The sequence below is a fragment of the Canis lupus genome, chromosome 12 (genome assembly GCF_011100685.1).
Source record: "Canis lupus familiaris isolate Mischka breed German Shepherd chromosome 12, alternate assembly UU_Cfam_GSD_1.0, whole genome shotgun sequence".
Taxonomy (NCBI): Eukaryota; Metazoa; Chordata; class Mammalia; order Carnivora; family Canidae; genus Canis; species Canis lupus.
In genome coordinates, this window is record NC_049233.1 from 651,157 (window position 1) to 667,283 (window position 16,127).

At 49.6% G+C, this 16,127-nt stretch overlaps 2 protein-coding genes across 4 annotated transcripts; one reads left to right on the forward strand and one right to left on the reverse strand.

The window, feature by feature from the left end:
* Positions 1–130: 130 nt before the first annotated feature.
* TUBB (tubulin beta class I) lies at positions 131–4,491 on the forward strand. Its single transcript, XM_038553445.1, has 4 exons — positions 131–387; positions 1,694–1,802; positions 2,023–2,133; positions 2,428–4,491. Exons 1-4 carry the CDS (start codon positions 331–333, stop codon positions 3,483–3,485), a joined length of 1,335 nt encoding a protein of 444 aa, XP_038409373.1. The 5' UTR covers positions 131–330; the 3' UTR covers positions 3,486–4,491.
* Positions 4,492–5,283: 792 nt separating this feature from the next.
* FLOT1 (flotillin 1) lies at positions 5,284–16,022 on the reverse strand. Of its 3 annotated transcripts, none has more exons than XM_038553446.1 (13): positions 15,883–16,022; positions 15,533–15,589; positions 15,156–15,231; positions 14,980–15,070; positions 14,598–14,741; positions 14,355–14,474; positions 14,169–14,264; positions 13,792–13,944; positions 8,032–8,213; positions 7,804–7,849; positions 7,550–7,687; positions 7,134–7,298; positions 5,284–5,726 (listed from the first exon to the last, which is right to left on the reverse strand). In XM_038553446.1, exons 2-13 carry the CDS (start codon positions 15,573–15,575, stop codon positions 5,697–5,699), a joined length of 1,284 nt encoding a protein of 427 aa, XP_038409374.1. In that variant the 5' UTR covers positions 15,576–15,589; positions 15,883–16,022; the 3' UTR covers positions 5,284–5,696. The 3 variants fall into 3 exon arrangements, with proteins under 3 accessions (XP_038409374.1, XP_038409375.1, XP_038409376.1); XM_038553447.1 differs by lacking the exon at positions 15,883–16,022 and adding an exon at positions 15,739–15,860; XM_038553448.1 differs by lacking the exon at positions 14,980–15,070 and having other exon boundaries at positions 15,883–15,996.
* Positions 16,023–16,127: the final 105 nt, after the last annotated feature.

Below are 16,127 nucleotides of genomic sequence, written 5' to 3' on the forward strand. Positions count from 1 at the left end.
CCCAATAGACGAGACCTACGTGACCGGCACTGACCAATCGGGGCCCACTCCAGCGAGGCTTTGTCTGCCTGCCGCGGCGCGGGCGCTCTCCCGCCTGCAGCCTCCGCGCACGCGCGCCCCGCCCTGCCCGCCTTTCCTCCTTCTTCGCCCTCCCCGCTTCTTTCTACATCTCAACGTTCCTGTCGCTGCGCTCGGACCTCGTTGCTCCAGCCTCTGGACGCGTCCCATCCTTCCAGCCTGCGAATTGCAGTATAGGAAAAAACCCCATCTCACTTTCTGCCCCGTACACACCTTTGAGAGAAGCAAAAAGAATTAAAATAAATTTTAACAATGAGGGAAATCGTGCACATCCAGGCCGGTCAGTGTGGTAACCAGATCGGTGCCAAGGTAAGGATTTTAAGCCTTTTCTTTTAACTATTTTTTTTTTAGAAGAAAAACAAATCCAGCTAAATGATGAAGAATGTGGGACATATTTGCGTTCCATCCATTGTCCCGCTTTGCCCTCAAAAGTTTTCCATATACAATACACGGTTGCAGCTAGAATTTACTTTTGAAAAATGGGGGAATTGTACTTGGCTGGCTAATTTTGGGTGAGCTTTTGAGGACGTTTCGGGTTTGGAGTCGGAAGACTGGCTCTTTAAAATTTTACTTGAAAGTGTTGTAGTGGTCCGAGGAACGGGGAGAGAGGAGATGCGGAAACGGTCCGAGATACAGCGCGGAGAGGCTGTCCCCGTGTGCATCCCCTCCGCGGGGGGGGGCCCGGCTCCACGGAAGGGAGGGGGACAGGGAGCGCGGCTGGGCGGCGGCCGCGGGGTCCTGGGCCCACGGTGGGGAGGGGGGCGCGACGCGCCAGGGTGGGCTGCACCGCGCGGTGCCCGCCCCAAAAATGAGGGCAGTCCGCGAGGGGCGGTCCCGTAGGCCCTTGTGGATGGAAGATTGGTCCCTGCAGTATTAATTTCCTTTCATCTCCAGTAAAGAGACCCTTTTAGGGCGTGCACCGATATGGAGAAAGAGGGCGGGAGGATCCTTTTCTTTCAAGGGTCCCTCAGGGCTAAACGGTGGGAGAAGGGCCGAGAAGCCGTACTTAAAGCCAGGTATAACAAGCTAGCCAAGGAAGAAAATCGGAGGCTCAAGCGGGAGGTGGGGGTAGTTTCTTTTTCTGCGCGCGGTTACAGTGTGGCGGGGGCAGGGCAGGGAGGAAGTCCTGCTGCTACGTTGTAGCCCGGGGCTGGGCGGGGCGGGGCGGGGCTCCAAGCGCCGGGCTGGCCGGCTGGGGGCGCGCTAGCGGCACAGGCCCCCGCCCACGCGCGACGCCTCCCTTTGTCAGCGCCGACGGGCGGGCGCCGCAGTCACGTGGAGGGGCGTCCACTGCGGCGGCTTCTGTCCCTCGCCCCGGCTCGTGCGCGGGGGGAGGGTGTGCCGGTCGGCTCGGCTCGGAAGCCTCCGCCCGGCACACCCCCACCGCACCGCGTCCACCGGTCGCCGGGCCTCCGCGGCTGCACCCGAGCAGTGGACGCTGCAGCCCTTAGGGGGCTGCGGGTGTCTGGTGGAGGGCGCGGCAGGCAAGCAGAGCGCCCGGTAGGCGGCGGAGGTGCGCTCTCCGTGTGCGTGTTTGCACTTGAAATGTGTCGGTCGGGTGGGCATCACTGGCTGGGACCAGAGCTGTGCAAGTCTCCCTGCTCTTCCTCGGCAGTTCTGGGAGGTCATCAGCGATGAACACGGCATCGATCCCACCGGAACCTACCACGGTGACAGCGACCTGCAGCTGGATCGCATCTCCGTGTATTACAACGAAGCTACAGGTGAGGGCGGGAACGGGGAACGCGGGGCTCCCACTTCTCCGGGGTCTCCTTTCCAGCCCTGGAGAACCCACCTTGGGATGGGTCTGATTTTTAAAGAAGGTCTTACCCTGATTTGACTTCACGGTGGGGCAAAAGATCAGCTCTGCTGCCCCCTGGTGTCCTCCAGCTCAGCTCCATTTGGTCTTCTAGTCCACCAATTCTTATTCTTTCTTCCATATAGGTGGCAAATACGTACCTCGTGCTATCTTGGTGGATCTAGAACCTGGGACCATGGACTCTGTTCGCTCTGGTCCTTTTGGGCAGATATTCAGACCAGACAACTTTGTTTTTGGTGAGTTATGCACATATTAGTAGTGCTATTCAGTGTATTTGAAGGAAGGAGACTGCAAGAGCTAAGAAGTTATTTTTAATGCTGGAGCGTTTATCTGGGGATATGTTTTGAGATCTCTAACGCAGGGTGTTGGGAATGACCGCCTTAGATGGTAGATACTGAGGCAGGGATGTATCACAGGTGAGTAAGAAAAAAGGCACATTCGTGTATGTTATTTTAAAAGCTGAAGAGTGGAAATGGTCCTTTATCTTTGATGCTTTGCTAATAAAGAGAATTTTGTTCACCTCATTCCAGGGCAGTCTGGGGCTGGCAACAACTGGGCCAAGGGCCACTACACAGAGGGGGCTGAGCTAGTGGACTCAGTCCTGGATGTGGTGCGGAAGGAAGCTGAGAGCTGTGACTGCCTGCAGGGCTTCCAGCTGACCCACTCACTGGGTGGGGGCACAGGCTCTGGCATGGGCACGCTGCTCATCAGCAAGATCCGAGAAGAGTACCCTGACCGCATCATGAACACCTTCAGTGTGGTGCCCTCCCCCAAAGTGTCTGACACGGTGGTTGAGCCCTACAATGCCACTCTCTCTGTCCATCAGTTGGTAGAGAACACGGATGAGACCTATTGCATTGACAATGAGGCCCTGTACGACATCTGCTTCCGCACCCTCAAGCTGACCACGCCAACCTATGGGGACCTCAACCACCTTGTCTCAGCCACCATGAGTGGTGTCACCACCTGCCTCCGCTTCCCTGGTCAGCTCAATGCTGACCTCCGCAAGCTGGCAGTCAACATGGTGCCCTTCCCACGTCTCCATTTCTTCATGCCTGGCTTTGCACCTCTAACCAGCCGTGGAAGCCAGCAGTATCGGGCCCTCACTGTACCTGAACTCACCCAGCAGGTCTTTGATGCCAAGAACATGATGGCTGCCTGTGACCCCCGCCATGGCCGTTACCTCACTGTGGCTGCTGTCTTCCGTGGGCGGATGTCCATGAAGGAGGTAGATGAGCAGATGCTCAACGTGCAAAACAAGAATAGTAGCTACTTTGTGGAATGGATCCCCAACAATGTCAAGACCGCTGTCTGCGATATCCCGCCCCGTGGCCTCAAGATGGCAGTCACCTTCATTGGAAATAGCACAGCCATCCAGGAGCTTTTCAAGCGCATCTCAGAGCAGTTCACAGCCATGTTCCGGCGCAAAGCCTTCCTCCACTGGTACACAGGTGAAGGCATGGACGAGATGGAGTTCACCGAAGCTGAGAGCAACATGAACGACCTTGTCTCTGAGTATCAGCAGTACCAGGATGCCACCGCAGAAGAAGAAGAGGATTTCGGTGAGGAGGCTGAAGAGGAGGCTTAAGGCAGAGTACCATCACCTTAGGCTTCTCCATTCCCTCTTCCTCAGCTGCCCCTATCCTCTCCCTCAGAATTTGCATTCTCTGCCTCTTATTTTTTTTTCCCTTTTTTTTGGGGGGGGGGGTCCTAGAACAGTGCCTGGCACGTAATAGGCGCTCAATAAATACTTGTTGTTTGTTGAATGTCTCCTCTCTTCCACTCTGGGAAACCTAGATTTCTGCTGTTCTGGGTCACCCTGTATTTTCTTTTGGTGTCCATTTTCCCGTTTGTGCAGTTGATATTTCCCTTTGTTTTTTAAGGTGATTCACTGAGAAGCTGGGTCTCATTAGATCCCATTTAGAACATGTGCTGAAAACATCGCCACCATCCTAAGCCCATGTGGTAGCCCAGGGGAAAGGAAACCAAGCTACCTCATAGCAGTAGAGGTACATATCGAGAAGGTAGGGTTTTCTATTCTAGAGCAGTTTTAGAGAGGGAAATCCAGGCTCTTGAAGTCCAAATCCAGGAATCTTCCTGCTCTCAGCTTCAGGGGAGATGTTGACAGTATTGTCTATTTTTAGTCTTCTTCCAAGCTCTGTCCTGAGCTGTTTCTTTTGAGGGGTCTGTGCCACTTTGTTGAGTGGGATCCTTCCCTCCTACATAAACTGCTTCACGTGTTCGATTTCTTCCTTTTCCCAGGGGAAAGAGGGACTGGCCTTGATCCCTAAAGTCTGGAAAGGCCCCCTCCCACTCCCCACTTTTTCTTAACAAAACTCCAGCTCTACTGTGTACATATAGAAAAGTGTGTATTGCCACCTAAATCATTTGAGTCATTCTTCCAGAGGGGACAAGGAGACCCTCCACCTTTTGGCAACACCTCAGCTCTTCCTTCTGCTATTCCCTTTCCCCACACACCCTTGATTTTTGTCCTGTCCTACATTTCAAATTTCTACTTTGTGTTGAACTTGCTTTTTTTCATATTGAAAAGATACCATTGCCCCAAAAGCCAAAAATAAAAAAACTGAAAAAAAGTTGCGAGATGTGTGCTCATTTAGGGAAAGATTGCCATTGGACAACCTGAGGCTCAAGTTCAGCTACGCTTATACTCTGCTCTTAATAAACTGATGAGAATATCCTTGTACTTAACCTTATCCTGGTAGAACTATTTCACCATCCTCACTACCAGTCTCAATAACTAGGATAGGCATAGACTCCTACAGGATTGACAGAAATGGGAACTGAGATGAATGTTGAATAGTGCGTAAGTGGCTCCCAGATGAATAGCCTCTTGGGAACTTGTGTAGAAATGCAGATCACCAGGCCTACCCAGATGTACTGAACCAGAAACCAGCTGACTAGTAATCTGTTTAGCAGTACTCCAGGAGAATCTTGTGAATGCAGAGTTGAACGCTATTATTGCACTACTTTCAGTGCACAGCACATCCAGGATTCATTTGAGTTATGGGTCTTGCTTTTTTCTCTTACACCTTGGCAATTTTCTCATTTAACTCCAGGGAAAGATAAAGATAACTAGTGAGGGATGCTACTCCATGGTCCTATTCTAAAGTACTGTTTCACCAAATAAATATACTTTTCTAAGGCACAAAATAAGTCAGCTACCCTGGAAATTTAAGTCCATGTAATTTTCCTTCCAATTAATAAAGGGAACTAGTGCAGTTCTCCCAATTTCTTCCATTTTAGCATGCTTTTTTGCGTATTACCAACTTTTGCCAAAGAAAATTGTATGACGTTAACTACGTGTTAACTTGCTTTTCTCCCATTCTAAAAAGTGTTGAATGAAGGGAAGATGCTACGTTCCAGTATTAACTTTGAATCAGTTCTGCTTTATTAAGTTAATTATTAATCAGTATCAGTACTTTGTAACAGCAACTCATTTGATAAAGTTGAGAACCTCCAGGCGATCCCTCAGTTTTGGTCAGGAAAATTCTAGACCATAAATGTATACAGTCCAGTTAGAAAGTTAAATTGCAGGGTGCGGGGTGAGTAGGATAATCAGAAGGCTGGCATGAAACCCGTGGGGGACTGGGTAGTCTTAGCAGTGTGGGGCTGGGAAGAAGAGCAACCCCTCCTCTCCAAGGCAAGGCACAAGCTATTTGGCAAGGAGATGAGGGGTGGAACCCCATTGTCAAGGGTGTGCTCAGAGAAGCCAGTTGTGCATGCAGTATGGGGACCATTCTGGCAACCATGAAGCAAGGCATCGGCAAAGGTTGAGGGCTCAAGCTGTTCGCAGAGGCTTGTGGTTAACCTGGTAAAAAGACCACAGTGATGACACGGGAACCATGTACCCTGTTCTCCCAGCTCCCCATTTGGATGAAAGCTACAGAAAGGACACGTATTTCCAGGAAGCATCTAAGTTTTTTCTGCCGCCCTACCTTAACCTCTTGTCAAGCAGTCATAAGGAGCCATGTACAGCACCAAATCACTGCAAAGGAGTGGAGAGGGCCAAAGCCCTGCTAAAGTAGACTCTCCTTGGCTCCTAATCTCATTCAGTGCATTCAGTGCCAGCCTCAAGAAGGCTCCAAGGAACCCAGCTTGAAGGTCACTGCTACAGTCTATTGTTTTCACTTAAATATCTTTCTAAGAACTTCTATATTTGAGAGAATGTATGCAAGGTGGGGGGGGGGTTGTGAGGAAGGAACAGAAAGGGAAGGGAGTAGGACAAGCAGACTGCACTGAGCACTGGGCCCAATGCAGGCCAATACCAGGACCCTGAGATCATGTCCTGAGCTGTAACCAAGAGCCAGATGACCCACCCAGGTGCCCCTATGTAAGATAGACAGGTAGATATATATATTTTAAGCACTCTCATGTATAGTACTTAACTATGTGTCAGGCACTGTCCTAAACACTGCCAATTTTACTCATTTAATCCCTGTAACAATTCGACAGTAAATCCTATTATTAACCTGATTTTAAGGTGAGGAAAGAGATACAGAGAAGTAGCTAACTTGTGTAAGGTCACAGCTAGCATGCACTGGGGCCAGGATTCACACCAAAACAGTATGATTCCAGAGACTGCTCTGACTTTTATCATAATCTATAGGTGAATAAAGAGGCATCAAGAAAAGCAGTGATGGGCAGCCCTGGTGGCGCAGCGGTTTAGCGCACCTGCAGCCTGGGGCATGGTCCTGGAGACCCGGGATCGAGTCCCACATCAGGCTCCCTGCATGGAGCCTGCTTCTCCCTCTGCCTCTGCCTCTGTCTCTCTCTCTCCCCCTCTCCGTGTGTGTCTCACATTAATAAATAAATAAAATTAAAAAAAAGAAAGAAAAGCAGTGATATGCCTTGGAATTAACTGTTAATAGGCTGCAACCAGTTCTGTGTACTAGTGCAACCATAGGCTCTAGAAGGCAGTCAGCCTGGGTTTGAAGTCTAGCTTTACCAGCTGTATGTCAGGGGCAAAATTCCTTAATATATTGGAAGTTGTTTCTCTACTTTGTAAAATACTATATACCCAAAGGATGGTTTGATTAAAACAACAACAACATACCATTGGTGTAGAGGCTTAGCATGGCATCTAGCATATAGAAAGCAAAACTATCAGTGGCCCCCCCAACCCTCCTTGCTGGCCTAGTGCTGGCCTGCTGCATCACATGCCCAAGAACCCAGAAATTCACAGAAAATCCACACCTCCCACCCTAGAGACCCTCACCTGGGAGATGCTGACGCCTGTGAGTCTCTCCACACTCTCTGGCAGGCGGCTCAGGATGTCCAGTACTTCTCCGGTCACTTTGGCCGCCCCCATGGCCCCACCTCCACTGGACACTAGTGTGATCTTATTGGCTGAGGTCAAGGGACCACTGATCTCCTCTGCCACCTGGTAGGTGAAAGATGCCCACTCAACACCTGTAGTCTGACCACACCCCTCCTAAATTGCTTTACGCTGGGCTTCAAGATCATTGATCATCTTCACTTTGTAAGGATTATCTTTCTTTACTTTGGTCACTGGGTTCTAATTCCTACCCCTCGTTTATGGTCCCCTAGTCTGTTCTCCCCAAGCCCCTCATTTCCTCCCACCCTACACTCCCTGGTTCTGTTCCTCTCCTGGTGCCCACACAACCTCCAGACCTGGGGCAGCTTCTCCAGCAGCATGTCCAGCTGAGCAGCCTCCTGGTACAGCTGGAATGCTTCTGCCTTCTTGGCCATCTGCTCGGCCTCGGCCCGGGCTCGAGCCCCGATGGCAAAGGCCTCAGCCTCCCCACGCATCTGAGAAGGGAAAGGGAGATTGTGGTGCTGATGGCTGTAGTTAAGGACAAGAAACCCAGCTCAAGCAGCAACTCCCATTCCCTCTGCAAGCCAGCAAGAGCCACCTCTTCACTCACCCTCACCGACTCCGCTTCTGCCTCAGCCTGCATAATTAGCTGGGACCTGTGCACAGAAAGGAAGAGGAGGGAGGGGCTGAGGAAGGGCAAAAGGCAGGCCCTGCTGGAGAGACAGAGGCTTCTGTAACCTGAGTTCCATAGGAGTTCAGGTAGTGAGGGCCTCCACTCTTCACCTGGGGGGAGCCAGATGAGAAAGGAGCAGGATAGGGCCTGGGAGCGGGTGTTTACTTCTCTGCTTCAGCGAGGCGCTCCAGCTTGTAGCGCTCAGCTTCCGCTGGCTTCCGAACTCGGGCCTCCAGCTCCTTCTCTCGCCGGGCGATCTCCTGTTCCTGCACTGCCACCTGCTGGGCCCGCTCCACCACCTGCACCTGTACCCGCTGTTCCTCGATCTGCTGCTTAGTTTTGGCCACCTGGGAAGGAGCAATGCTCAACCTCAGGGCTGAAGAGCAAGTTCCCAGGAACCACAGAGAAAAGCCAGGGCAAGGGCTCCAGGGTGAGATATAAAAACAGAGTAAGGGGCAGCCCGCGTGGCTCAGCGGTTTAGCGCCGCCTTCAGCCCAGGGCCTGATCCTGGGGTCCCGGGATCGAGTCCCACGTCAGGCTCTCAGCATGGAGCCTGCTTCTCCCTCTGCCTGTGTCTCTGCCTCTCTCTCTCTCTCTCTCTCTCTCTCTCTCTCTGTGTGTGTGTGTGTGTATGTGTTGTGTGTCTCATGAATAAATAAATAAAATCTTAAAAAAAAAAAAAAAAACAGAGTAAGGACATGAAGTCAGTCCCTGGTGGGTTCAGCCAGCCCAGTGGAGTCCATTTCCCATATGGATCCCAGTTGTGGCTTGAGGGATGGCCTGATCCTCCTCAGAGGTATCTTCCAGGCAGCCTGACCATCAAAAGCTGGCTAGGGCTGGAATCCAGTCCCTGTTCTCCCTCAGGCCAGGCTAAGTGTCCCTCTTGTTGAGCTCCCGTATTAGTCTATTTCTCCACAGCGTCCCTCTCTAGAGTCTGAGAACCTGCAGGGCTCTGATGTGCGGTGGCATCTTCCACCTCCAGTCATTCAAATCCACCCACTTCTCTCCATATGAGCTGCTGTAACCGTCTTGTAAGCCACCACCAAACTCACCCTCCCTGCAATAGCTTCCTACTGGCTTTGGTGGTGGTGGGGCATGTATATATCTTTTATCTTTTGTATATGATACAAACTCAAAAAAAATGGACAATGAGAATCAAGGTTTCCTCTACTTATTTCCTCAAACTACCTTGTTCCTTTCCCCAGAGGCAAGCATTGTGACCAGCTTCTTGTGTCGTCTTCTTCCAGGGAGATTCTAAGCATTTACAAGACTGTACATATAGAATTCCTCTTTTTAGGCAGATTTCATTTTCTTATTCCTGTACAGAGATCGGAAGGCTCTTGCCAAGATTTTGGTGAGGAGAGGCACCAGTAGAGGAACATGCTTCTTTCCTGTCCCACTGCTCCAGCTCAGCCATGTACCATCATCCCTGTGGGTCTTATCAATAGCAGATATGATGCCCCTGCCTTTACTGCACTCATCTGTTCACCCAGAGGAAAGGTGCTTCTGGATATGGCACCCTGTGCTGTCTTTGACCCTAAATTTGCAAACCAGTTCCAAACTGAGCTACTTGCTCTCTACCCCAGTGTGCAGGATCTCTCTCTATATTGGAGCCCCTCCTGCCTTTGTTTAGGCATCCTTTTTGATGAAATAACCCCCAGGAGCTTCCTTGGAAGAAGTATATGGGCAATACATTTTTTGAGATCTTGCTTTTCTGAGATTGTTATTCTACCTTTCTACTTGAATGACAATGAGATTGAGTACAGGTTAGAATTCATTTTCTATCAGCATTTTTGAAGGCACTGCTCCATGGTCTTCTAGCTTCTTGAGAAATCTGAAGTCATTTTGATGCTTGGCCCTGTGCAATCTGTTCTCTCTCTCTGGAAGCTTTTATATCCTTTCTCTGTTCTCCATGTTCTGAAATTTCATAGTGTAGTTGTTTTTCATTCATTGTATTGTGCATTGAAACAGTCCAATGTAGAAAGTATCAATCTAGAAAGTCATACCTTTCAGAACAAACATTAAAAAAATTTTTTCCATTGATTTTCCTACCATTTTCTTTGTTCTGTTCATACTTTATGATTAATAATCTGTAGACTAGGATTAATAAATTTATTAAAGTCGGAATTTATTTTTTTATTTTATTTTTTATTTTTTTTAATTTTTATTTATTTATGATAGTCACACAGAGAGAGGGAGAGAGAGGCAGAGACACAGGCAGAGGGAGAAGCAGGCTCCATGCACCAGGAGCCCGACGTGGGACTCGATCCCGGGTCTCCAGGATCGTGCCCTGGGCCAAAGGCAGGCGCCAAACCGCTGCGCCACCCAGGGATCCCAAAATCGGAATTTATTAGAATTAGATGAGTAAATCTGTAGATTCATTATAATTTCTTTCAATATGATTTGCCCCTCTCATTTCTGTCATCTTACTGATTTCTAAGAACTCTTTTTTTGTTTTCTGTTTTATGCTCTGATTTTCTGGATGTGAATTCTTCTGTCACTGAGGACATTTAAAAAAATTTTAAGCTTTCTTCTCCCTGCATAACCTCCAAATTGCTTTGCTGTTTGTGGTTCCAGTCTCGGACTTTAACATTGCAGTATTCCCTCATATATCAGGTAATCTTCGATGGCCTGCTCACAGTGAAGGAGGTCTAAAACACTGAAACCCAGCATGTGGGTGAGGCTTCATTCTAGGGTGATCTGGACAAGTCATCTGCTGAAGAACCTATGATTCAGGATCTTTGGATTGGTTGTGTTCCCCAGCACAGTCTTCTGATGACTTCTTTGGAAGATGGAGGGTCTTGGGCCCAAATGGGGTAAAGGAGTTAGGGGAGACTGTCAGCATTTAGCATTCAATGGTCACATTGTGCCCGTCACTGATAAAATGATTATGGCCTTATCGATTACTGGCTTCGTCGATTACAATGGCTTTCTGGCTTCCAAAATGATACCATGCTTTCTGTTCATCCTGATGCTATTCTCTCCATCTGTTTTCGCCTTCTTCCTCTTTTCTGAAAATCACTCTGTGGTTTCAGTGAGGTTTTAGAGAGGGAGTGCAATGAACTGTATTTATTTAATCCATCATCTTTGAAAAAGCTTCCAACTTATCTTCCTGCATCCTCTCTTGTCTTCTGACCATCAATTCTCCACACAACAGTCAGACTGATCCTCGTAAAAATGTAAATTAGACCATGGCACCTCCCTGCTTAAAGTTCTCCAATAGCTTTCCACTGGGTTCTGAATTCCCTTCTAAGTCTCCAACAGGGGCACTTGAACCCTATGACCTGGCCCTGCCTGCCTTGCCATCTCACTCACAGCATACCAGCCCCACCAGATCAGAATCCTCCTCTCTGTTCTTGGGATACATCAACCTCTTTCGTATCTCAGGGCCTTTGCAGACGGTGGTCCTCTGTCTAGCCACATATGGCTATTTATATTTAAAATTAATTAAAATAAGTAAAATTTAAAATTCTGTTCCTCACATTTCACTAGCCACAGTTCCACAAGCCACATTTCAAGCACTCAACATCAATGCACAAATTTACAGCATTTCCATCATCACAGAAAATTCTATTTGAACAGCAATGGCCTAGAATGCTATTGGCCCACAACTCTACATTGCTGGCTCCTTCTCATCTTCCAGTTTATCTCATAAATCACTTCCTCACTGAAGCTTTCTTAGATCAGCCCCAACCTAATATAGTATCTCTCCACTGTTTTTTGCATCACTCTCTATATTTCCTTCACAGCACTTACACAAGATAATTAGAACCTATGAAAGTTATTTACTTGCTTTATTAGTTATTTCCTGTGTTAAAATGTAAGCTCCATGAGGGCAGGAATCTTTTCTGCTTCTTTCTTTTTTTTTTTTTAAGATTTTATTTATTTATTCATAGACACAGAGAGAGAGAGGCAGAGACACAGGCAGAGGGAGAAGCAGGCTCCATGCAGGGAGCCCAATGTGGGACTCGATCCTGGGTCTCCAGGATCACACCCTAGGCTGCAGGCGGCGCCAAACCGCTGCGCCACCAGGGCTGCCCATCTTTTCTGTTTCATTCATGCTTATATCCTCACTTCTAAAACAATGCCTGAATGGGTGACGGGCACTGAGGGGGGCACTTGACGGGATGAGCACTGGGTGTTATTTTGTATGTTGGCAAATTGAACACAATAAAAAATAAATTATAAAAAAATAAAAATAAAACAATGCCTGGTACATAGTAAGCACTTAATAGCTATTTGTTGAATGAGTCCTTATTTCCCAAGCAACCAGCACAAAGTCTGGCACAAAATAAAGAACTGGTATAACTGGAACAGAGCCAAAACCAGCCCAATCCTTTAATTTGCAGAGGAGGAAAGCCATATTTAGGTTAAGGACCACACAAGCTAATTTCTGCTATGTTAATGCTTCTCAAACTCCAATGTGTACATGAATCCCCTAGAGATTTTGTTAAAATACAGATTCTAAGGGCACCTGGCTGGCTCAGTCGGTAGAGCACGCAACTCTTGATCTTAGGGTCATGCATTCAACCCCCATGTTGGGTGTGGAGCCTACTTTAAAAAAAAAAATGCAGACTCTGATTAAGTTAGTATAACTGGAGCTTCAGATTTTGTATCTAACAAGCTCCACAATGATGCTGATGCTGTTGGAAGGCAGACCACATTGAGGAAAAAGTGCTATGCCACACTCAATGACCTGTCAAACCACCAGGAATTTAACATCATAACTAGAGATGCTTTGTACTTCATTATCCTTTCAGCCTATACCAACTCTTGGCAAAAACAAATCTCACGCTATTGCTATCCTTTGGGTAAAAGTCTTAATGTATCGTTGATTCTCATTATTCATGGTGGATCTGCTCCATAAAGTAGCCACAAATACTGCACTAACAAACACTTATTCTGTTGTTAGGGAAAATATACGGTTAGGTTCCTATGTGCCCCTGTTCACAACATTTCGTCAACAGATCAGTATTATGTCCTTGCTTTATATGTGTTTCTGATTAAAGATACCTTATGCAACATACATGGTTAATTCATTAACAATGAAGTCATTGCCAACAGTACTGTAACCCATGCCTGAAAGAAGCATGTAATTTCTTTATAAGGCATATCACAGCCTCTTTGCACTTAGGAACACTTAATGCTTTAGCGGGATGCTTGGGGGTCATTTTAAACAGCAAAATCACCAACAAAGTACAAAAATGCAAAAAAATGTAGCAGTCACTATACGGTGAAAATGACAGTGTTTACAGTACTGACACTGTTTACACTACGAGAACTGCAACACGAAGGCAGAACATCTCGTTCACCTTCAACTGCACATCAGGCAACTCAGATTTTTCAATGCTCTGTGCATGTCCACAAATGATCACAAAGGTGCCACAAGTACTGTTTCTGGGGTTACCAGTAAATTTTAGTGAGCAGGCAAATTCTCAAATACAGAATCTGTAAACAATGAGGACTGTCCATGCCTCCTCGCAATATCAAGGGCTGCCCATATCTTACTTTGCAGGGTTCAAAGCCCAAGTCCCCATTTCCAAGTCCCCAAATGGCTGCTGTGAGCTCATGGGAAATCAGAAAAAGGTGCCCCTTCCCCTAGGTGGATGCGGCACCATTCACCTATGCCGGAATGCAGAGCATGGTGAACAGAGCACCAGCTAGACCTTAGCTCTGCTTTCCCCCTCATCCAGGGGCCCTTGCCCAGTCTGCCCAAACATACGATCCCATCCTACTGACCATGTCCCTTCTTGGCCTCTGCTTTTCAACCGAAATGCTTAGGTCTTTCAAATCTTCCTCATATGGAGAAGTTGGGTCAGAAATGTAGAGCCAGAATAAAGGGATTAGAGTTAGAACCTGGGAAAGTGTGGAGGGCTAAAATGGAGGGCTTGAGAGGAAATAACTGCCCAGTGTGAGAGGTCTGACCTGAAGCTGATAGGCCAGGTCAGCCTGGGCTCGGCGGGTGTTGACCTCGATGTCATATGCAGCCTTCTTTAGCTCATAGTCTCTCTGCGCCTTGGCCATCTCAATCTCACTCAGGTACTGAGCAGACACCTTTTCTTGCTTAGCTTTGGCTTCCTGTCCACACAGAGATCAGGGAGGAAGTTAGAGTAGGGAGAGGAAGGCCCCAAGGCAGAGAGCCAGCTCCTCACCAGGCTCCCCTGCCCATGGCCTCATCTCTTTCCTCTGCCAACCCCGCTCTCTGAGTCCTCACTCAGTCGTGCCCCTTCCATCCCCTCTCCCACTGCATGCCCAAGAAGCCCATGGTGACCAAGTGAGCCCTCAAATGGGATCCAGCTCACCCGGATCCCAGCGTCTCTTTTGGCTTCTGCTTCCCCAATGCGAGCATCTTTTTGGACTTGAGCTGTTCTAGCTTTCCCTAAGGAGTGCAAATAGTCCTGAGGAAGAGAAGCAGCAATCAGAATCCTCAGGAGGGCTTAAGAGATAGGAGCAGGGAACTGGAGAGGATCAGCCCCACCTAAGTTTACCTGATCATCATGAATGTCCTTCAGGGTGTAGCTAACCACACTGATGCCCATGTTGACCAGGTCTGAGGAGGCCACCTTGAAAACTTGCTCTGAGAACTTCTGCCTGTCCTTATAGATTTCCTAGGGTAACAGAATGGTAGGAAGGAGGAACTGAGGCTCTCAGTCTTCTGGCTACTGTTTCCCACAGACTAGCTGGGTTCTTCAGGGCATCTCTCCCAGATCTTTCCCTGCCCTCAAGCCCACCTCCACAGTCATGTGGGCCATGATAGCCCTCTGGTGGCCCTCCAGAGTCTCCAGTGCAATGTGGGCAATCTCAGCCTCCGTTTTCCCCAGGAACATCTGGCAGGCAGCTGCCAACATCTCCTTGTTCTGCCCCTGGATTTTCACCTGTAACCAGAGCAGGGATAGGGAAAGTGTGGTGAAGGCCTCCTGAAGCCAAGTAGCAAGCAGGAAGAGAATGGAAGAGTTAAGTGCCTTGGGAGTCCCTGGAGAAGGTGAAACTTAGCAGAGAAATTTCTTTGTGGCCAGAGGTTGGGGAGGCCATGGTCAGAAGATTCTTAATGTCTGGGGACAAAGAAGGGGATGAAGGAATGGACTTTGGGGGAAAAGGCTCTGAAAGCCTCACCTGGGCAATGCCAGTGACTGAGATGGGGACCCCATGGCGAGTGTAAACCTTTTCACTCTTGACATTGAGGGTCAGTGTGTTGAGAGAGATCCTACGGGAAAAAGAAGGAGTGGACAGTGAGGAAAACAGGAAAGAGAGAAAACTGGGGTTCCCCTTCCTGGTTCTTTTCTACCTACCTCTGGATTTGCTGGATGCAGGGCAGGACAAAGACACGTCCTCCGGCCACCATGACTGGGGGGCTTCGGCAGAAACCTGCAAGGTGAGGGGGTAGCAGACTGCAGTGGCAGGAGTAGGGCTAGAAAACGGAAGACTGAAAACGTGGGGTGGGGGTTGATCCCAAAAGGGAAATCTGGGAGTCGAAGAGGAGGCAGTCCAGGCCTTGTTAGGTAGCGCTGGGAATCACAAGTGGGGTGGCTTGCAGCCATGGGGAGGTCGCGGGAGGGTGGTGTGTGGACAGAAGGCCTGGACCTGGGAGCTGGTGGGGAGAAGGGTACGGGGCAGAGGCCGGACCACAGGGCTTGGGGGCACTGGCTGGGAAGAGAGCATTACTTACCAGAGACCACCATGGCCTCATTTGGGCCACAGGTGAAAAACATGGCTCAGGCTGAAGCTGGAGGAAAAGGGAGAGAAAGCCTTTGCGGGCGGGGTCTGGGGGAGAGCAAATTCTCTTTCCGTCAGTCTAGCCCCATCCGCAGCCACCAGGGCCCGGTCCCTTCCGAACCCATGGGTCCACTAAGGCATTTCCCGGTGAAGTCCCACCGATCGCCAGGGCTCTCCCCCGCCGGCTCACGGCCACTTCCTGCTTTCGGGGAGGACGGTTTCTCGATCCTCGGGTAAAGCGCTCCTGCGCCTAGAGGCCCCAGCCCGTGCGCCGCCCTCCCTGGCCCTCCGCAGCCCGATTACCTCTCGGCGCCCCACCCGCCTCCCCGCACGCAGGCCGGGGCGAGCAGCGGCCGGGGAACGGCGGGGAACGGCGGGGAACGGCCTCCAGCCAGCGCGGAAGGCGCCCGCGCCCCTCCCGGCCCCACCCTGCGGCAGCCGCAGGCCCGCGCCCGCGCCCCTCCCCCGGCGGCCGCCCTCCGCCCCGCCCCCTTCCCGGCAGGCCGCGCCCGCCCCGGTCCCGCCGCCCTCCCCCAGCCGGGAGCTCC